Raw genomic sequence first — 22,607 nt, forward strand, 5'->3', positions numbered from 1 at the left:
TGATTACGATTCAAAGATAAGGGAAATAAGAGCTCGTACTGAGGCGTTAAGACAGTCGTTTTTCTCTCGCGCGATCCGTGAGGGGGTGGGGGGTGGGGGGGAATATGATTTTGGCGCGAATTGTGCCCTCCGCCACACACCTCTTGATGGCTAGCGGAGTATATATGTAGATGTAGAAAATGAAACATTTTTTGTGGGCGGTGCTGTACACCTTTGACAAAGTTAAAAATGGAATCGGAAATTAGTTAACTGTACTTAATTGTTTTAAATGAGGATGACCGATTTCAGTCATGAATCTGACCATCCTCAAGTAAAAAAAAAGGTAATCAGCTATGCCTTACGCAACTGCAATAACAACGAAACTCTTCAAAAGTTTCGTTCTCTATTCCGCTGGTAGTGTATAACAATCATGTCACTTAAATATCAAGCACGCTTGTCAACCGTGTTGAATACTAAGGATTTTGTCGAACTAGGGTCGTGCAAGCTGTCTCTTCCGTTCCTGAATTACACTTCCTTAGCATTCTTCCAGCGAGCCAGAGCCCGCCATCTGCCTTCCACAAGGCTGAATTTATGTGCTCGTTTCACCTTGAATTGTTCTGGACAGAGACGCTTAGATACGTCAAGGCTGTGATGTGACTCCTGGTGGCCTAACGCCGAATCGTAACCAAATGCTGTCGGGTTGTTTCGCCATTTACACGCCTTACTTTATCAATGTTGTGTGGGTCAGCTTCCAATATTTGCTTAACGTACCGATCATTTGCTCGCCGTTCCGCATTTCGTAAGTATGTCGCCTCGCTGTACACAACCACGTAGTCTGTTAGGCGCTATCTGGAAGGCTGTTTACTTATGTCTGTCGTGAACACCAGTATTACTCAGAGGTACGCTGAACGCTATCCTTACTTCTGACGAAGCTGTTCCATTAAACATGACGTGCTGAGTACAATTTACTAGGATGTCTGCAGTCGCATATCTGTTCAAACATTCTGTATTAATATATTTGTTTTACTAGCAACGGTGCAGAAGTGCACTCTCAAGACTTTGTGGACACCAACAAGCACAGCATAAACGTGGTCTCCTCTGCCTGCTGCCATTTCAGCTTCAAGATACAACAAAACGAGATGGGTTTTACACGATCACTGCTTCCGAAAGCCTTGTTGGTAACTACGTAGGGGTTGCTCGGCCTCGGAAATGACTACTGAGTTTACAAAAAAAAAAAAAAAAAAAAAAAAAAAAAAAAAAAAAAAAAAAAAGTCATCTACGAAATACGATAGGTTGAGAACAACTGAAATTAATGATTCACACAGAGAGTATTGTTTCTAGTACGAAGACTGCTACGGAAAAAGAGCAGCTGAGTTTATTGCATTCTGCAGAACACGCTATCAAGGAAATTATCGTGACTAGAATCTTTAACATTTATTGAGGGTATCAGTTTATATGACTTGTTGTTCTAGTTGCCTAGAAATAGAAATATAAACACGTCTGATGTGACAAGATAAATTTGTATTTCTGCTACAGACAAGAATAACAGTAATACCGTTAATTCTGGGCACGTTAAATCTTCAATTAGGTGAACAAATCGGGAAGTATCAAGTTGGATTTACGAATAGTAGTGTCTGTCCAGAGCCAGTTCTAAATCTTAAATAGCATGTGGTTTTACACTCAATTACGTGTTTTAATGCTAAATCTGGGAATTCTCTGAATAAAAAACAAATAATGTAATGATGAGTAAATAGACCCAACTGAAGCAACTCGAAAGTGGTGGCTGGATTAAAGTACTTCAATTGGTTGTAGAACTACCAGGTGTGGAAGTATAAGCTGGCCGGAATGGCCGTGCGGTTCTAGGCGCTACAGTCTGGAGCCGAGCGACCGCTTCGGTCGCAGGTTCGAATCCTGCCTCGGGCATGGATGTGTGTGATGTCCTTAGGTTAGTTAGTTTTAAGTAGTTCTAAGTTCTAGGCGACTGATGACCTCAGAAGTTGAGTCGCATAGTGCTCAGAGCCATTTGAACCATTTTTTTGGTAGAAGTATAAATCCGGAATTTGACTGCAATAATTACGCGTCTGTTGTTTGAAACTGATAAACAATATTTTATTCAAAATAATCTTTCCGGCAGGCTGTGAATGCGACAGTTCTTTTGAAGCGAATCAGTCAGCGAGCCATTCTGGTACATTTCCATACGGATTGAAGCACTGTTCAGTGATAGCGTGTCCCAGTGATGCAAATGGATAATAATCTGAAGTAGCCAAGACTGCAGAATAAACCATGCCCTAGTATTTCCAAACTGAACGCCTCGATCGTATCCCTGAGCCGTTTTGCTGTGTGTGGTGGTGCGTTATCATGGAGCAATATCACTTTATGTTGCCTTTTTCCATATTCCGGTCGTTTTTCACGAAACGATCGATTTAAATCGATCATTCGTGGCTGGTAGCGCTTAGTGTTAACGGTTTCACCAGGTTTTAGCAGCTCATAATAGATGACACCCATTCTGATCCCATCAAACACAGAGCATTGTCTTCCTTCCAAAGCCATTTGGTGTTGTAGCGGATGTCGATGGTTTACTTGGATTTACCCATGATTTACAAGGTTTAGGATTCTCAAAATATATACGTTTTTCATCATATTTCACTATTCGATGGAGAAACGACTTTCGTTTGTATCTGGCGAACAGCATTTCACAAGTGGTCTTTCGATTTGCTTGGTGTCTTTCATTCAGTTCCAGCGGAACCCATTTTCCCACTTTCTGCACCTTCCCAAAGCTTTCAAACGAAGAGAAATGGCTTTATGCGTGACATTCATTGGTTTCGCGAGTTCTTGTCGAGTTTGAGCATCATCTTCATCCAACAAGGCCTGCAATTCGTTGTCTTCGAACTTTTTTCAGTGGTTTCCGGCGATCGTCGTTTCTCACGTCAAAACCACCACTTTTGAATTTTTTGGACCACTCGAAACCCTGGCAACATCGAGGGCAAGAAACCGAAGGGAAGAAATGGATTAGTAAAATCAAGAAGATATCTGGTCTACGTCTTGGGCAGGCTTTAACAGAAGTTGGTAACTGTCTATGGGTTCATGGCGCCACGACGCTGAGCAATGAGCACAGCTACTTGTGATGAAGCGACATGTGCTATAAAGTATTACAGCACTTACTTCTACAGCCGAAGTATCGATGTCGTTTCCATATTACATCTATCAATCTCGATTTTTTTATATTGATTGTATATTATACATATTGATACTTCATGTTATGTCTTTGATACAGTAGATGTGTTGGGAACATTCATATTTTACTCTTTGATGTGTTATCTGTATGGTAGTTTATGTTTTCTCCTTGATCTTCGTTTTGTACATCGCTGAATAAATGACCTATAAAAATGTGTGTTCCTGGCAATATGTTGTATTGCGTATTTGATTAAAAGGTCAACTTTATTATCTCACAGATGACTAATTAGAGTCAATATCTAATAACCTCAGAAGCTCATAAACCCACATCATCTATTTTGAAATTTGTGGGAAGTTCCTGTGGGACCAAACGTCTTAGGTCATCGGTCCCTAGGCTTACACACTACTTCATCTAACTTAAACTAACTTACGCTAAGGACAACACGAGGAAGGACTCGAACCTCCGACGGGGAGAGCCGCACGAACCGTGGCAAGGCGCTCTACACCGCACGGCTACCCCGCTCGGCCCACGGCATCTAATATGGAACTCCCTGGCAGACTGAGACTGTCTACTGGAACCCCAAGATTCGAACTCGGGACCTTTGCCTTTCGCGGGCAAGTGCTCTACCGACTGAGCCACCCAAGCATGACTCACAACCCGTGTTCACAGCGTCTCAGCTTCTGTCTGCCAGTACCTCGCCTCCTATCTCCCAAACGTCACGGAAACGTCCAACGTGTTTACGTAGGAAAATAGAGGCTAAGGTCAAAGACCTTAGATCTACGAAGTTAAAAGATGCTACGCATACAGAAAAGTAATAGACATTACAGATTATGAAAATGAAATTGTTACAGATTACGGAACCACAATGTCATTTATAATATATAAACTGGATTATGACAAATTGTATAACGTTGTGAGGGGACAACGATTAAAACTTTTAGTTTTTAAAAATTCCGTTAAAGATGTGTTTGTTTGCCAGGTCTGCTGGTTCACTGGGATGTACGGAGCTATTAAACATTCAGATGGACATAGACAGGGGAAGGAGGAGATGGACAGAGAGAGAGAGGGAGGAAGTTGTGCACAAAGAGATGCTGGAGAAGGAGACGTACGCAGCTACTGAACATTCAGACGGACAAAGAGAGGGAGAAGGGGAAGATGGACAGAGAAAGGGTAGGAGATTATGCACAAAGAGCTGGGGCAGTAGGAGTCGTACGGAAAGAGAGGGAGGATGGGCTGAGAGAGGAGGGGCAAGGGATTTAGGATGTATGCCCAATTCCCATACAAACTCACTAATGGCAAAGCGTTCCCAGGTTCGCTAGTATCGAATAAAAAGATAGTGCCAATATCTGTTGGTTTTAAAAAAGTTTATGATTAGATTGACAAAGATTCCTTTCTTAAAAACGTGAAAGTGTGTGCAGTTGATAGCAAAACTCTGGAAATAAACAAACACTTACAAACACAGTATTCAAAGTTATGTATCCTTGTACATGTGGTATCGATAGCAACGACGCCACGGCATAGTTTCATAAGTTGGCACTATGAGACACCGACGACAGCGCACTCTACCCGGAGCGCGAGACCTCCACGAGCTCCGCTGCAGATTCTGCCCTTTTGATCAAGAGGAGACGCCCGGGACACTTCGCTTCAGCTTCGCACCTCAGGGCAAAGTTATGTATTATCCTTGATGCTAAAGTAAAGGTGATTTTAATTCACACTGCAGTACCGAGAGATTTTCACTTTTCCCTGCTCCTACCCACGCGCCGCCTTCCAGGCGGGATACAAAAGTATAGGCTTCTAGTCCCATCCAAACTGTATCAACAATCAGGTAACGAGAGTGTTTTTCACCACTATTAGTCAATTGTGTGTCGGATACAGTTAGGAGAATGGGAAGTAGAGCAACGAAAACGAAAAGTTAACCACAGCGCAAAACCGGGTGCATCGAAAGATACAATAAGTTTTTGGCCTTTGCAAGCAGTCTTCTTATAAGAGAAGAAACCTTAGACAATGCAAAGAAAATACTAAAAGAAGGATGACAACTTCAATGGAAAAAGCAAACGAGTATGACAACATCAAGAGAAAAAGAAAACTTTAAATATCTTTATGAAAATGTAAACACAAAAAATGAAAAAGCATACATAGAAGTGAGAAGTCTGTAAAATGAAAAATGTTTTTTCTAAAGATGTTAAATTAAGGCATTACAGTGCAACTGAAAATCAGAAATCCTCTATGCGTCGGAAACACTGGATGAAAATTGCATTAAGATTTGAAAAGAAAGCAAAATTTTGTGAAAAATCTTATATTCTATCAAGAACAAAGATGACAATTAAGAGTTGAGACCGATAAGGAAATAGTCTCATTTTACATTAAAACAAGGAAGACAATCAGGAGAAGATGTGCTGCACTCCATTGACATCTAGAGAGAACTCAGAAGACAGATTAGCAAAGAAGATCTACACTTTCTTTCAAAACACAGAGAAAGAAAATGGGTGGGGAGCAAGAAATGAAGAAATGTAGATTGAACAGGACAGAGGCAAATTCAGACTAGAAGTCAAGAAATTCGAAGTTTTTAGTAAGATAAAAAATAAGAAAAACTGTTGTTGTCAAATGGTTAGATGAGAAGAAGAGCTCATTCTAAGAAAGTGAAAAGAGTTTTGGAGAGTGATGAAGGAAAGGAGAAAGAAATAGATATCTTCACAAGGTCGTCAGTTGGCCTGAAAAGAAATTTAAAAAAAAGAAGAAAACAGATGTCTATTGAAAGGAAATATTAACAGCGTGATCAAAACCAAAATAAAATATTATACTGCAAAATACTGAAAATGTAATATTCATTCATATATTCATAAAAGGATCACCTCATAATGGTATAGTATTAGTCAACGTAATACACTGCAAATCAACAAGAGAAAATGTACAACACGCAGCATACATACACTCTTTATGAAGATGGGAGGCGAATGGAGGTAGGACGGGTGGTCGGCTGTGGCATCGATTAAGGAACCATTTAGGCATTTACCTTAGCGCCGGCCGCTGTGGCCGAGCGGTTCTAGGCACTGAGGACATCACACGATATCCTTAGGTTAGTTAGGTTTAAGTAGTTCTAAGTTATTTGGGACTGATGACCTCAGATGTTACGTCCCATAGTGCACAGAGCCATTTGAACCATTTGTCTTAGCGGTCCAGGAAAACTACGGAAAACCCAAATCATGATGGATGGAAACTGTCTCCAGTTCTCAAATTAATTCTTCCCTTAAACACTATTACCGGTTAAAACTGTTCTGGTCAAGGTAGTACTCAAGTCCTGGTACCTTCTATACCAAGTGTTTGAGGCTTATATTACCTAAAGTAACCACGTGGGCTTATGGTGTTCGGTAAAAGTCCAGTCTCCATGTTCCAAACAGTAATACAAGAAATAAAAGTAAAAAGGAAGTCACTGTTAAATATATGTATTAAATTCACTGTTTGCTCTAGTACAAACAAAATTCAACGACTGGAGCAGCGTAACTGTGGGAATTATGGCAGCAAGCCAAGGACTTTTATGACGGAATCAAGGGAAAGAGAGGGTTGGTTAACTACCAGTGGAGAGACACATGTTGGGAATTACTACGAGACACAGGAAACCCAATGAAAGGAGCAGAGGTCGAACTGGAGTGGACGATATAATGAAATGAATTGGAGGTGCGTGTGAGATTTAGTCATGCGAAAGGACAGTAGGTGAACCGATGAAGTTCTTTGCTTGAGTCCAAGACGCAAGGAGAGACAAATAAGACGACCTACTGCAAGTATGGTACATGACATTAGAAAACATACAGGAGCAACGCGAATGCCTATAGCTGAAGACCATAAAGTTCGAGGTAATTTGGCAGAGGCCCTTATCAGTAGAGCACACCAGTGGCTGCTGGTGATGAATTCGATATGTTTCTACCGTGCAAAAACTATTCAGACTGGTTTTATTCCTGGCGTATAAGTGACGTCAATAAATGCGGTAGCGTTTTGGATTTAGAATAGTAAACAACTGATGTGAGTTCGACCCGTCAGTTGTAATCAGGCAGCCGGCCGCTGTGACCGAGCGGTTCTAGGCGCTTCAGTCCGGAACCGCGCTGCTGCTACGGTCGCAGGTTCGAATCCTGCCTCGGGCATGGATGTGTGTGATGTTCTTAGGTTAGTTAGGTTCAAGTAGTTCCAAGACTAGGGCACTGATGACCTCAGATGTTAAGTCCCACATAGTGCCTAGAGCCATTTGAACCATTTGTAGTCAGGCAGTATGACTTAGCGGACACGAGACCGTTGTGTGTTAATGTTGTTGCGTCTCAAATAGCACTAGAGCAATGTCTCTAAATAAAATGTTCAAGCTATGCTACTGCAAAGCTTGACCTACACACCTTTGAATCCCGAATTAAAAAATGACGCGTGGACGCTTGCCTTGAATTGATTGTAATGCAAAACGCGGTCAGTTCTTTATTTCCAAAATTCATTACGAACGACGAGACATGCCGTTGTCAATATGAACCTACCACAAAACGACACACTGAAAAGATTCACATGATGGGTCAACGCGGTCATGACCGACACTCAAGGTAATGTGACTCGCGGGTTGAACAACATCACAAGGAAGGACATTTCTTATAATTTCGTGTGTTTATATGAGCGCTCTGTGCGTTGTACTCAAGTGGCAGGGAGATCACCCTCTCAACGACCTCCTGTTTTTTTCCATCCAGTTACGAAAGTTTTTAGACTGATAGGGGTATGAGACCACAGTAGGGGCAGCCAAATGAAAAGGGGACGGAGTATATACCGACCCTGGCGCATCTACATCTACATTGATACTCTGCAAATCACATTTAAGTGCCTGGCAGAGGGTTCATCGAACCACCTTCACAATTCTCTGTTATTCCAATCTCGTACAGCGCACGGAAAGAAAGAACACCTATATCTTTCTGTACGACCTCTGACTTCCCTTATTTTATCGTGGTGATCGTTCCTCCCTATGTAGGTCGGTGTCAACAAAATATTATCGTATTCGGAGGAGAAAATTGGTGATTAGAATTTCGTGAGAAGATTCCGTCGCAACGAAAAACGCCTTTCTTTTAATGATTTCCAGCCCAAATCCTGTATCAAATCCTGTAAGTCTCTCTCCCTTATTTCGCATTAATACAAAACGTGTTGCCTTTCTTTGAACTTTTTCGATGTACTCCGTCAGTCCTATCTGGTAAGGATCCCACACCGCGCAGCAGTATTCTAGAAGAGGTCGGACATGCGTAGTGTAGGCATAGTAGGTCTGTTGCATTTTCTCAGTGTCCTGCCAGTAAAACGCAGCCTTTGGTTAGCCTTCCCCACAACACTTTCTATGTGTTCCTTCCAATTTAAGTTGTTCGTAATTGTAATACCAAGGTATTTAGTTGAATTTACGGATTTTAGATTAGACTGATTTATCGTGTAACCGAAGTTTAACGAGTTCCTTTTAGCACTCAAGTGCACGACCTCGCACGTTTCGGTATTTAGGATCAACTTCCACTTTTCGCAGCATTCAGATATCTTTTCTAAATCATTTTGCAGTTTTTTTGATCTTCTGAAGACTTTATTAGTCGATAAACGACAGCGTCATCTGCAAACGACCTAAGACGGCTGCTCAGATTGTCTCCCAAATCGTTTATACAGATAAGGAACAGCAAAAAAATGTTCAAATGTGTGTGAAATCTTACGGGACCTAACTGCTAAGGTCATCAGTCCGTAAGCTTACACACTACTTAACCTAAATTATCCTAAGGACAAACACACACACCCATGCCCGAGGGAGGACTCGAACCTCCGCCCGGACCAGCCGCACAGTCCATGACTGCAGCGCCTCAGCTCGCTCGGCTAATCCCGGGCGGCTAAGGAACAGCAAAGGGCCTATAACACTACCTTGGGGAACTCCAGAAATCACTTCTGTTTTACTCTATGACTTTCCGTCAATTACTACGAACTGTGGCCTCTCTGACAGGAAATGACAAATCCAGTCACATAAGTGAGACGATATTCCATAAGCACGCAATTTCACTACGAGCCACTTGTGTGGTACCGTGCCAAAAGCCTTCCGGAAATCCAAAAATACGGAATCGATCTGAAATCCCTTGTCAATAGCAATCAACACTTCATGTGAATAAAGAGCTAGTAGTGTTTCACAGGAACGATGTTCTCTAAACCCATGTTGACTGTGTGTCAATTACACCGTTTTCTTCGAGGTAATTCATAATGTTCGAACACAATATATGTTCCAGAATCCTGCTGCATATCGACGTTAACGATACGGCCCTGTAATTTAGTGGTTTACTCCTACTACCTCTCTTGAATATTGGTGTGACCTGTGCAACTTTCCAGTCTTTGGGTACGGATCTTTCGTCGAGCGAACGGTTGTATATGATTGTTAAGTATGGAGCTAATGGATCAGCATACTCCCAAAGGAACCTAATTGGTATAGAGTCTGGACCAGAAGACTTGCTTTTATTAAGTGATTTAAGTTGCTTCACTACTCCGAGAATATTTACTTCTACGTTACTCATGTTGGCAGCTGTTCTCGATTCAAATTCTGGAATATTTATTTCGTCTTCTTTTGTGAAGGCATTTCGGAAGGCTGTGTTTAGTATGTCAATGTGTGTACAAAAGCGCCTCTATTGGGAATCAGGAATAGCCCGAACGTTCACCGCTGTGCCATTGGAACGTGCTTGACTGAGGTCAGCTGGTCGCGTGTGCGCCCGACTTCACTATGGAGGCCCGTAGAGAGGAGCAGCGAGGTGGAATGTGGTTTCTGACTGTGGAAGTGCGCGTGTGTTTGTGTGTGCAATAAACCATTTCGAGAAGGTCGTGTGTCGTAGAAAGACAGCAGCCAGCGGGGACAGCTCATGGAGTCATTAGCCCTTCTGTCATTGCTGCAGTGCCTTCAGAAATGAAGGACGACAGATGGTGAAAGACATTCGGCTCATGTTGGGCTTAAGTCTCGGTAGCGCTCAGGCCATTATCACAGACCATCAGACGTTCTGGAAAATCTGCGCGCAGTTTATCCCCCACAGCCAGACGGAGGAGCAGACCTAAATGTCGACACCACTGCAGCATTTGGAACGGTATCGCAACGAAGAATATCCTTTCCCGCCCCATTTCTTCGAGAGAGATATGGTGTCATCATTTTGAACAACACAACAGGCGTCAAGCCAGTAAAGGAAGCACATGGATTCACGGCCACCGAAAATGTCCCTTGCCGTGCGCACCAGCTCCGATAATGGAGTGACGACCTTTTTCTTTGGCTGCAAGGGCCCGCTCTTCATTCACTTTCTGGATCACGGTGTCATAAATAACGCACAGTGGTTCCTGGACACTTTCAAGCCCTCCATCAAGTCCAAAAGCCCAGGAATGTTGAAGGAGCCATCATTCTGTTGCAGGATAATGCCCACCAGCGTGTTGGCCAGGCTGCTTCGACTTTTCAGCAGGAATTTCGATGGCAAACCCTTTCATATCCTCCATACAGTCCAGATCTCTCCCCAAGCGATTTCCATATTTTTGAAGTGCTGGAGAAAGACATTCGTGGCCGCCGACTTTTTGGAAGAGGTGCACGCTTGGGTACAATCAAGATTCCATAGCGTAACCACTGTTTATAGAGTGGTTATACAGTGATTACATTGTGTAATACGAAATGGCCTAAGAGCCAAAAAACGATAGTAGTACTTCGAAGTAATAGTTAGTTAAAATTTTACAAAGAGTAGATATTCGAAACAGAGTAACCCAAAGTAGTACAAATGGAATCCAAGGAAGACATAACAGAGCTGCGTTTTGTTTTGAATGTAATATATAAACCAGTGCGCAGCATTGTTAAGTCTCTTGACTTTTTGTCTTCAGCGGTGGTGAGTGTGTTCGCAGTTCTTCCGTGGTAGTCGGAATTTTGGGATTAGAAGCCCAATTAAATTGCATTCTCAGAACTGGATTAGATATTGGAGTGGTGGAGAATAGATTATTTTGGGATAAATTCAAAGACGCAGTCAATTAGAGGTGATTGGGTGTCCGAACATTGATATTCAAGTGAATGGTGATTGTACGTGTTAAACGAAACGCTACGCTCGTATACTTACGATTATGAAGGAATTTATTGAGAATATGCAAACTTTAATTCGCTGTATGCGCATTATTAAAGATGTATCGGGACCGATAAGAGTTTGGACCTTATCACACTAGTATCTTTGCCGCTAGTTGTCAAGCTGATTCCGCTAATAAACGAGAAGTGAAAAATAGTACCAACTAAAAGATTAAACTTGTTCTGAACAGACATTGAAAGGATAATTAATATCGTGTCATGAGAATTGAGAAGCTTAGTCATTGTAGGGCCCAGCGAAATATTTATAATTTATCGGAAATTTATTGCAAAGGACAGTTTCATGGCAAAGTATATTTTTGGTGATAGGTACACGAAGCAATGTAGTATTGATTGACTGTTATCATACCGAAACAATACACTCTAGGATCAACTCTCCTTTCATTGATTCCCCAGTGTCATCTCTCATTAATTTAAGAACTTAATTGTGTCAATAAAACAGAAATATACGACAAATTCCCAGTGTTTACTGAATTCCATAATCAAATGGTTCAAATGGCTCTGAGCACTATGGGACTTAGCATCTGAGATCATCAGCCCCTAGAACTTAGAACTACTTAAACCTAACTAACCTAAGGACATCACACACATCCATGCCCGAGGCAGGATTCGAACCTGCGACCGTAGCGTTCGCGCGGTTCCAGACTGTAGCGCCTAGAACTTCTCGGCCACCCCGGCCGGCAATTCCATAATCAGCTTCTACATGGACAATAATATCTGTGAACATTCAAGGGTTATTGAAGGAAGCTGATAAACTTTTTTACAAACAGATTTAATAGGATTCAACGAATGCATACAGACTGCTAAAGTAACTAAATCAAATTACTCAGGGAAACAAATTAGTAAAAATAGACTGGACCTCAATTGATATCTTACTCCATAGTAATAAAAATAAAAACAAAACTGTCTTTTGATCCGCCGTGGTTGAAAGTGTATGAAAGGTCTCTTGAAAAACGCAATCAATTTTCAACTGCCAGTTCACACGACTAGATTCACAACATGATTGAGAAATGTTTTATGCCCGATCCACACCGCAGGGAATGGTTCGTAACTAGCCGGGACAGTATATACACAAACTTTTGAGATCAGCTCCGCTGCCGGGGAAGGGGGGAGGGGGGGAAACGGGGAATCTGTATCTGTGCAGTCGTGACGACGGTGTATGTGCGGGCACAATAGGCAACCGCAAACATTTTTCTATGAAGGCAGTGACCGTCTTGTCTGACAGCGGGATAAATGTATTAACAGTTACGGAGACTACTATTGCAATAAGCTGTTTACTTACTTTTTCCGCCTATCTCGTTTTCATTAGACCGTCCCCTATAACTATCCTGTTAGAAGGTCTCGTCTGAATCAAACTTTTAATTCACATATTTCAGACGAAACCAACTGCAAAAATCGGGATGTATGGTGTATCGGTACACATTTACACGTTACAAAAACGAGTCCATACTGGAACCATACTAGTGATTTCGTTAGCACTTGTACAATGAAAATCTTGCAATAAAAGAAACAACGTGTCTTTCGGAATCACCGGTTAAAGCATTATCGATGCAATGTGGTCAACATCTGCTAAGGAATTGGAGCCGGTGATATTGTGAAGACTGCTATAAGCTCCAATTGAGAACCGTTGAGAGGTTATACACAAACATTCTCAGCAGTTAGCATTCTATAACATTTCTGGATTGTGGTCCGCCTGTTATGCAAACAACTATTCTTTTTAATGTTCAGATATGTTTAGCAAAAGCGGTGTGCTTTCAGGTGTTCAGCCGAGTCGTTGATTCATTTTATGCACAATATTTTGACGACCGACGTAGTCTTCTGCAGGTGCTGCGACCTGTATAGTTAAGCGTACTCGCTTCCTGGTAGCATGGCTTCCAATGTATTGCGCTCCCCTCAAGAAATATAAAATGTACTCCTTACAACGTTGAAGACGATGTAGGTCCCCGAAAGTCGACTGTGTACCGCATTCCATGCGAATGTGTTATGGCTCACGTGGGGCAGGCTATAACGACAGTCGAGAAGAGGTGCAAGGAAAATCAGCGACACATCCCACTCAAATGACCAAGGAAATCAGTTGCCGCCGAGCACAGCCTGGAATGTGGTCATGAATTGAAACACTACGAGACCAACATCGTGGTGTCATTGCAATATTTCTGGGACAGGACATTTACAAACAATATCGACATAAAGGTGCGGGAAAACTTAATAAACCGAAACTGTGATTTCAATTTAAGGAATGCTTAGGGATTGGTAGACAATTAATTAAAATATTGCTGGCCATCTCATCCAACAGAGTTGAAAAATCAGTGCAGGCTCAGAAAAGCAAATGAGTGTCAGAGGGCGAAGCTAGCACCGGGAGCCAAACGCGACCACAAATAGAGGCGGCCCACCACCAATTACAGTCTGGCTGGAGTCCAGGCAACAAGTACGCGTGACCAAACAGCTCGCAGCGTCTAAATAATATTACTGGGTAGGAAATCGAATTATTATCAACACAATACAGTCAACAATTCAGTTGTATACCTGAAAGGACACTGTTTATCAATCGTGCCGGAAAATCATGTGTTTTGGCATATTAGTGCCATCATCAGTGAATTGTTTTATTCATGTCTTATGCTCTAGAATGTTACGTTACGCAGAGCTTTCTTTACACTATTATTATACTCGTCATATTTTCGCGGTACCTGTCCTTGTCTTCCTGCTCATCTGTTGTAGAAATACACACACAAACGCGGTGCACGCTTTTATCGAATCACATTTGCAAGTTAAAATTTTGAATTTCAGAAAACACCATGTTTGTAGGTGCTGTGCTGTCATTCCCTGCTGACGTCAGCAGGGACATAATACAGCTGCATAATAATGTAAACTAATGTCCTGCAGAACATAGAATTGTTGTTTGAATTTTAGCTGGACATGAATTCCCATTATTTAGTTTGCAAACACGGTTGCTATTAGAGGTTAGAAACCAAACTATGATTGTTCTTTAATCGATGTCAAAAATCGTCCATCATAATATAGAGTGGGCTGCATATTAGGTGGGATTTGCTTGTCTCTTATTCCATATCCCCAAGAGAGACTCCTCGTCTTAGGAGTGTACAGAGGAAAGCGTTCGGAAGATTGAAGAATATATGAAAACTGGTAACGGAAAACGTTCTAACTGCCACTTTTTTTCAAAAAAACTTGTTTTCATTGCTATTGTGTTCTCGGTACTCTGTGGCATGTCCCTAGACTTGTTCAGGTGCCACACCACGGAGAAAGTCTTTCAAATACGCGTTAGTAGTTGGCGCGTGTTCTTCGTGCCAAGCTGTGCTTCTCTCTGAAGTTTCAAAACCTAAAAGATATGACAAGTGGTTTTCTTGATTACAATTCTTTTAGTAGAGAACGTAATGCTGTATTTCTGCACTTGTATTGTATAAAACATAATCTCAGAATTGATGGCAGTTGGAGCAAAAACTTACTTACTGCTGTTTTGTGGCTCTGTACTTCGTACGACACTTGTATTAAGAAAACAGCAACCAGCCCCTGTTTGTGCTATTTATTTACACAAATAGCAGTTACGAACCGACAGGTTCATCTTCAACCGGCTATCGACGTTTACGTTTCATTTGTTGCTGTTTAGATTAGTTGCAGAAAAAACTGCCAACAAGTAATGCAAACAACAATAAATATAATACTGTGAGCAGCCAGTTGAAGATGAACCTGTCGTTTCATAATCGCTAACGGTGTTCTTTAGGTAAATAAATAACGTTATTAACAGTGGATAGTTGCTGTTTCCTTCGAATGACACAACAAATTTACTGTTACCAGTCGCTGTTTATTTGTATCGAAAGCGCCTTTCAAAGGTTTAAACTTCCGTCATCGAGTAGATGAAGTAGTGTTAAAAAGACATGTGTGTTTTGTGTTACGACTTTGGGGTAACCTGTTGAACTGCCTAGTGGAGAAGAAACATGGCTCTGTGGAGCCAATGTAAATGTAAATGTGACGAGCGGTTCTAGGCGCTACAGTCTGGAACCGCGCGACCGCTACGATCGCAGGATTCGAATCCTGCCTTGGGCATGGATCTGTATGATGTCTTTAGGATACCTAGGTGTAAGTAGTTGTAAGTTCTAGGGGACTGATGACCTCAGATGTTGAGTCCCATAGTGCTCAGAGCCATTTTTTTGTAAATGTGAAAAGAAAACAAATAGAATACTTTTCTCTCATTCTCGCAGTCCTTTTATACTCTCTCAGAATCGCAGCCAAAATTGTTATCTACTTTGCCACAGTTGGCAACATAATTACTCCACTTGATGTTTTCAACTTGCCACCTGATTACATAAACGAATGCCAAATTTAAACTGTGTAAACTTTATGATAAGGACTTATATACCACCTGAAGTATTCACTCTAACGCAGGTATTCATCAACTCAACCAAAGATCTCCACAATGCTGAAATAATGGTGTTGTTTTGCTATATGTCGTTTGTACGTTGAAATAGTTTCTGTTTTTGCTGTATGTTCTTTGAACCTAATAGTTTCCAGACACCATTTTTGTTTACAAAACGTGACAGTTTATATGTGATGTTTTAGGACGGAGAACGAAGGTATTCAGTTTTTGTTGTTTTATTTCAAAAAATTTCGTCCACGTTTAGTTTTTAACGATCTGAAACAGGGTTTTGTTTCTTCATTAGTCAGTGCCACCTTTAGTATTAACACATAAATGCATTTGACGATGGCGGTTTACGGCTTGGAAAGGCGTTGTGGATATAAATGAAGAGTGAGTGGTAACAGGAAAATTGTTTTTTTTATATCAATGAAAGTCGCTTTAGAGCCAAACGTAAAATGTTGGTGTTTGTTCGAGTTGAAAATTTCTGTCTTCTTCTTTGCAATAATCATCTTCTAAAAATTTTCTTATTGGCAGCTTCAACTTGTCAGGTTCCTGATATTTCATTTAGAATCTTGTTAATAAAGTATTTATTTTCTAACTTGTTTTATCAGTTTTGTGGTGATGCGGTGAGCAATATAAATCTGTGGTATCAGAGTTTCTTATCAAGTTTTTGGATAGAAATCAGTTTCGTGCAGAAATACACAGATTTTTCATTCTCCTGAGAAATGTCAGATTTGGCAGTTGTGAAGTTTTCCGTTTCTACCCTTTCTGTACCTTACAAAGTGTCATATTATTGGAAATAATACTGATTCTGAAACATCCTGGTAGAGTAAGACTGTGTGCCGCATCGAGAATCGAACTCGGGACCTTTGCCTTTCGCGGGCAAGTGCTCTGCCAACTGAATTACCCAAGAACGATTCACAACCCCTCCTCACAGCTTTACTTCCGCCATTACCTAGTCTCCTACCTTACAAACTTCACAGAAGCTCTGTTGCGAAACCAACAGAACTATCACGCCTAGAAGAAAGGATTTTGTGGAGGCATGGCTTTGCCACAGCCTGAGGAATGTTCCCAGAGTTAAATTTTTGCAGCGGAGTGGGCACTGATACGAAACATCCCGGCGTACTAAAACTGTGTGCTGCATCGAGACTCGAACTCGGGACCTTTGCCTTACGCGGGCAAGTGCCCTATCAACTGAGTTTCGCAGGAGAACTTGCGTGAAGTTTGGAAGGTAGGAGACGAGGCAGTGGCGGAAGCAAAGGTGTGAGGAGGGGTGGTGAGTCGTGCTTGGGTAGCTCAGTTGCTAGAGTACTTGCCCGCGAAAGGCAAAAGTCCCTAGTTCGAGTCTCAGTGCCGCTCACTGTTTGAATCTGCCACAAACTTTCATATCAGCGCACACTCCGCTGCAGAGTGAAAATTTCATTCTGGGAACACTGATTCCCCTTGTCATTCAGACGATGGCGGTTTATGTGGATGCGTCGTAAGTGACTCTCGGAATGTGAACGTAAATGGGTGGTACCTGGTTCCAGACAGTGGTGAAGTCGAGCCCGTAGCAGAACATGATGGTGTGCATGTGCTCGGTGATCCTGAGGAGGCGCCTGACGGTGTGGAAGACGCAGAAGTCCAGCCACAGGTAGTAGGCTGCCTGGGAGGCGTGCAGCGCGAGCCCGGGGTCACGCATGGCGCAGCTCGGCTCGGCTCTGCGTGGCCTCCAGACACACGGTCGACGTCGCCACTGCCGGACACGGAGTGGCTTCGCCTACGTAGCCGCCGGTCGCCGCGCAGGACGCGCTGCGGCGTCGGGTGGTGGGGCGAGGTTTTCGGCTCTGCGCGCCTCTCTCCGTTCTGTGCAGCCGAGGTGCCGACCGCTTCAGAACATACCCGTCGGGGTTATCGCGTCCGTAGCTAACGTCACGAAGGGTAGCTAATGCGGTGTCGCCCGACTCGTGGGTGGTTCTCGTTTTATTCATCACTCCTGAAGCTGGGCTGATGTACACTACTGGCCATTAAAATTGCTACACCAAGAAGAAATTCAGATGATAAACGGGTATTCATTGGACAAATATATTATACTAGACCTGACATCTGATTACATTTTCACGCAGTTTGGGTGCATAGATCCTGAGATCTGTAGTCTGAGCAAGCAGTGAAGGAAACAAAAGAAAAAATTCGAGTAGGTATTAAAATCCATGGAGAAGAAATGAAAACTTTCAGGTTCGCCGATGACACTGTAATTCTGTCAGAGACAGCAAAGGACTTGGAAGAACAGTTGAACCGAATGGACAGTGTCTTGAAAGGAGGGTATAAGATGAAAATGAACAAAAGCAAAACGAGGATAATGGATTGTAGTCGAATTAAGTCGGGTGATGATGAGGGAATTGGATTAGGAAATGAAACACTTGAAGTAGTAAAGGAGTTTTGCTATTTGGGGAGCAAAATAACTGATGATGGTCGAAGTAGACAGGATATAAAATGTAGACTGGCAATGGCAAGGAAAGCGTTTCTGAAGAAGAGAAATTTGTTAACATCGAGTATAGATTTAGGTGTCAGGAAGTCGTTTCTGAAAGTATTTGTATGGAGTGTAGCCATGTATGGAAGTGAAACATGAACGATAAATAGTTTGGACAAGAAGAGAATAGAACCTTTTGAAATGTGGTGCTACAGAAGAATGCTGAAGATTAGATGGGTAGACCACATAACTAATGAGGAGGTACTGAATAAGATTGGGGAGAAGAGAGGTTTGTGGCACAACTTGACTAGAAGAAGGGACCGGTTGGTAGGACATGTTCTGAGGCATCGAGGGATCACCAATTTAGTATTGGAGGGCAGCGTGGAGGGTACAAATCGTAGAGGTAGACCAAGAGATGAATACACTATGCAGATTCAGAAGGATGTAGGTTGCAGTAGTTACTGGGAGCTTGCACAGGATAGAGAAGCATGGAGAGCTGCATCAAACCAGTCTCAGGACTGAAGACCTGAATAACAACAACAAACAAGATCCTCAGAAATCAGTAGCCAGATCAACCACCTCTGATCGTAATAACGGCCTCGATACCCCTGGGTATTGAGTCACACAGAGCTTGGATGACGTGTACAGGTACAGCTGCCCGTGCAGCTTCAAAACGATACCATAGTTCATCAAGAGTAGCGACTGGCGTATTGTGACGAGCCAGTTGCTCGGCCGCAATTGACCAGACGTTTTCAGTTGGTGAGAGATTTGGAGAATGTGTTGGCCCGGGCAGCAGTCGAACATTTTCTGTATCCAGAAAGGCCCGTACAGGACCTGGAACATGCGATCGTGCATTATCCTGCTGAAATGTAGGGTTTCGCAGGGATCGAATGAACGGTAGAGCCACGGGTCGTAACACATCTGAAATGTAACGTCCACTGTTCAAAGTGCCGTCAATACGAACAAGAGGTGACCGAGACGTGTAACCAGTGGCAACCCATCCCCATCACGCCGGGTGATACTGCAGTATGGCGATGACGAAAACACGATTCCAATGTGCGTTCACCGCGATGTCGCCAAACACGGACGCGACCATCATTATGCTGTAAACAGAACCTGGATTCATCCGAAAAAATGACGTTTTGCCATTCGTGCACCCAGGTTCGTCGTTGAACACATCATCGCAGGCGCTCCTGTCTGTGATGCAGCGTCAAGGGAACCGCAGCCATGGTCTCCGAGCTGATAGTCCATGCTGGTGCAAACGTCGTCGTCCTGCAGATGGTTGTTGTCTTGCAAACGTCTCCATCTGTTGACTCAGGGATCGAGACGTGGCTGCACGATCCGTTACAGCCATGCGGATAGGATACCTGTCGTTTCGATTGCTGGTGATACGAGGCCGTTGGGATCTAGCACGGCGTTCCGTATTACCCTCCTAAAACCAGCGATTCCACATTCTGCTAACAGTCATTGGCTCTCGACCAACGCGAGCAGCAATGTCGCGATACCATAAACCACAATCGCGATAGGCTACAATCCGACCTTTATCGAAGTCGGAAACGTGATTGTACGCATTTCTCCTCCTTACACGAGGCACGACAACAACGTTTCACCAGGCAACGCCGGTCAACTGATGTTTGTGTATGAGAAATCGGTTGGAAACTTTCCTCATGTCAGCAGGTTGTAGGTGTCGCCACCGGCGGCAACCTTGTGTGAATGCTCTGAAAAGCTAATCATTTGCATATCACAGCAACTTCTTCCTGTCGGTCAAAGTTCGCGTCTGTAGCACGTCATCTTCGTGGTGTAGCAATTGTAATGGCCAGTAGTGTAGTTCACTTACCTGTCGTTTCCCAACGGCGAGCTCATTTCAGCATCGCTGTTGAATTCTACACTGCTGGTCATTGGAAATGAAACACCAGGAGGGATACAAATAACAGTATTAATTTACACCGCAGAGCCAAAGAAACTGTTACACTTGTCTAGTATAGTGAATGACCAACGCGAGCACTCAGAAGTGCAGCAACACGACGTGGCATGGAGTCGACTAATGTCTGAAGTAGTGCTGGAGGGAACTGACACCATGAACCCTGCAGGGCTGTCCATAAATGCGTAAGAGTACGAGAGGGTGGAGATCTCTTCTGAACAGCACGTTGCAGGACATCCCAGATACGCTCAATAATCTTGTCTGCGCAGTTTGGTGGCCAACGGAAGTGTTAAAAACTCAGAAGAATGTTGTTGGAGGCACTATGTAGCAGCTCTGAATGTGTGGGGTGTCACATTGTCCTGCTAGACTTTCCCAGGTCCGTTGGAATGCACAATGGACATGAATGGATGCAGGTTATCAGACAGGATGCTTACATTCGCGTCACCCGTCAGAGTCGTACCTAGACGTATCAGGGGTCCCATATCACTCCAGCTCCACACGCCCCGCACCATTACAAACGCTCCTCCAGCTTGAACACTCCTCTGCTCATGTGCAGGCTCCACGGATTCATGAGGATGTCTCCATAACCGTACACGTCCATCCGCTAGATACAATTTGAAACGAGATTCTTCCGAGCAGGCAACACGTTTCCAGTCATCGACAGTCCAATGTCGGTGTTGACGGGCCCAGGCGAGGCTTAAAGCTTTGTGTCGTGCAGTCGTCAATGGCGCACGAATGAGCCTTTGGTTCGGAAAGACCTTATCGATGACGTTTCGTTGAATGGTTCGCAAGCTGACACTTGTTGATGGCTTAGCATTCAAATCTGGAGCAATTTGCGGAAGCGTTGCACTTCTGTCGCGTTGAACGATTCTCTTCAGTGGTCGTTCGTTCCGTTCTTGAAGGGTCTCTTTCCGGCCTCAGCGATGTCGGAGATTTGATCTTTTACCGGATTGCTGATATTCACGGTGCACTCGCGAAATAGTCGTACGGGAAAACCCTCACTTCATCGCTGCCTCGGAGATGTGCTCCATCGCTCGTGCGCGGACTGTGGCACCACGTTTGAACGCGCTTAAATCTTGATAAATTACTATTGCAGCAACAGTAGCCGATCTAACAACTGCGCCAGACACTTGTTGTCTTGCAGAGGTGTTGCCGACCGCAGCGCCGTGTTCTGCCTGTTTACGTGTCTTTCTATTTGAATACGGATGTCTATATCAGTTTTCTTGGCGCTTCAGTGTTTACGCAGTGTAGCATAAGTGGTTAAATTTGTCGATAATTTTTGGAATACAGGGGAAAAAATTCAGTAGCTGAGTTATTTGGTAGCAACAATGCCAATAAGGTGGCTGGGGATTGAATCGAACTGAATTCGGGTGACACATATGGCTGCGTCACTCCATGACACTTTAACTATGCAATAGTTCATCAACCGTAGCGGCTGCCAAGTGCTGGCGGTACCAGTCTCTCGGCAACCCACGATCACGTGTTTTCAATGGTTGGCAGATCTGGAGAATGTTCTGGTCACGACAGCTCGGGCACCGTGCAGTCATGCTGTCATGTCGAAAAAAAACGTCATGGAGAATTCAAATAATGGGTGCAGCCGCTAATCTCACCACGTAAGAAATGGAACGGCTACTGTCCAAATTACCCGCTGCACCAACCAGTGGTGATCGCGTTATGTACCCAGTTGCACCCCATGCAATCACGCTAGGTACTAGGCCCATGCTACAATGACGATGTTTTTTTCTAGTCAGAGCCTCCATTCGCTTATCCGTTAATAGTGATACTCTACATGTCTCTCCTCCCTGCAGGCATAACACGATCTTACCACCAACATCCAAATATGATGTCTCCGTAACAAACCTGCTGAGTTATCTCTTCTCACATGCAGAATACTCATGGCGTCAATCCTGTCTAGTTTGTGTGGTTGCAATGAAAGTAATCTGCTTATCGTAGCCATGGTACATTTCATATTAATTTGATATTCTTTGCGTGATTCCTTCCCGATGTGCTAATTTGGTTGCCAGCAGTTTGTAGTTCATCTCAAAAAAGTCTCAGTACTGTATGTACGGTCGTTTGATTCTCATTGCAAGTACTATCATGCCAATGATGATGTATAGTCTAGAGGCCTGTGTTATAAATAAGAGAGAAGAGAGTCAAATACAAGCATGTGAAATCAAGTTCCTTAGGTCAGCTCTACAAAAATCTAGGAGAGACAGAGTCAGGAATGGTTATGTAACGAGAGACCTGCAGCTGATATTGACTGAGGAAGACCAATTGGGCGGCCTAGAAAGAGACGGACAGACCAGGTTAAGGAAGATCTCAAGAGGAGAGGAGTAACATGGGATGTAGCAATGTAGACATATCGTTCACAAAGTTCCTACCCGGCTCGCTCGAAGGAAATCCTGATGAAGATGACGAAGCAAGTACTGTATGTGTAACAGTTAATTACAAGACACGTGCATCAATAAAGATGAAATAGAATGATTTGAAAATGGCAATTTTTAAATGAAAAATAGTATCTGTCCAGCGAGGTAAATAAAATACTTCTTTTACTTTTAAAAACAGTCTTGATCACAATTTATTTAGTAGGGTGACCGGTTT

General features: G+C 43.1%; 1 protein-coding gene across 1 annotated transcript in view; it reads right to left on the reverse strand.

The window, feature by feature from the left end:
• The window catches only part of LOC126234241 (androgen-dependent TFPI-regulating protein-like), a 257,244-nt gene extending 239,872 nt beyond the window's left edge, over positions 1–17,372 (reverse strand). The window contains exon 1 of the mRNA XM_049942934.1: positions 17,156–17,372. Coding sequence (XP_049798891.1) covers positions 17,156–17,317 — 162 coding nt within the window. The 5' untranslated portion in view covers positions 17,318–17,372. The remainder of the gene's footprint in view (positions 1–17,155) is intronic.
• Positions 17,373–22,607: the final 5,235 nt, after the last annotated feature.

The sequence above is a fragment of the Schistocerca nitens genome, chromosome 2 (genome assembly GCF_023898315.1).
Source record: "Schistocerca nitens isolate TAMUIC-IGC-003100 chromosome 2, iqSchNite1.1, whole genome shotgun sequence".
In the NCBI taxonomy this organism is placed as follows: Eukaryota; Metazoa; Arthropoda; class Insecta; order Orthoptera; family Acrididae; genus Schistocerca; species Schistocerca nitens.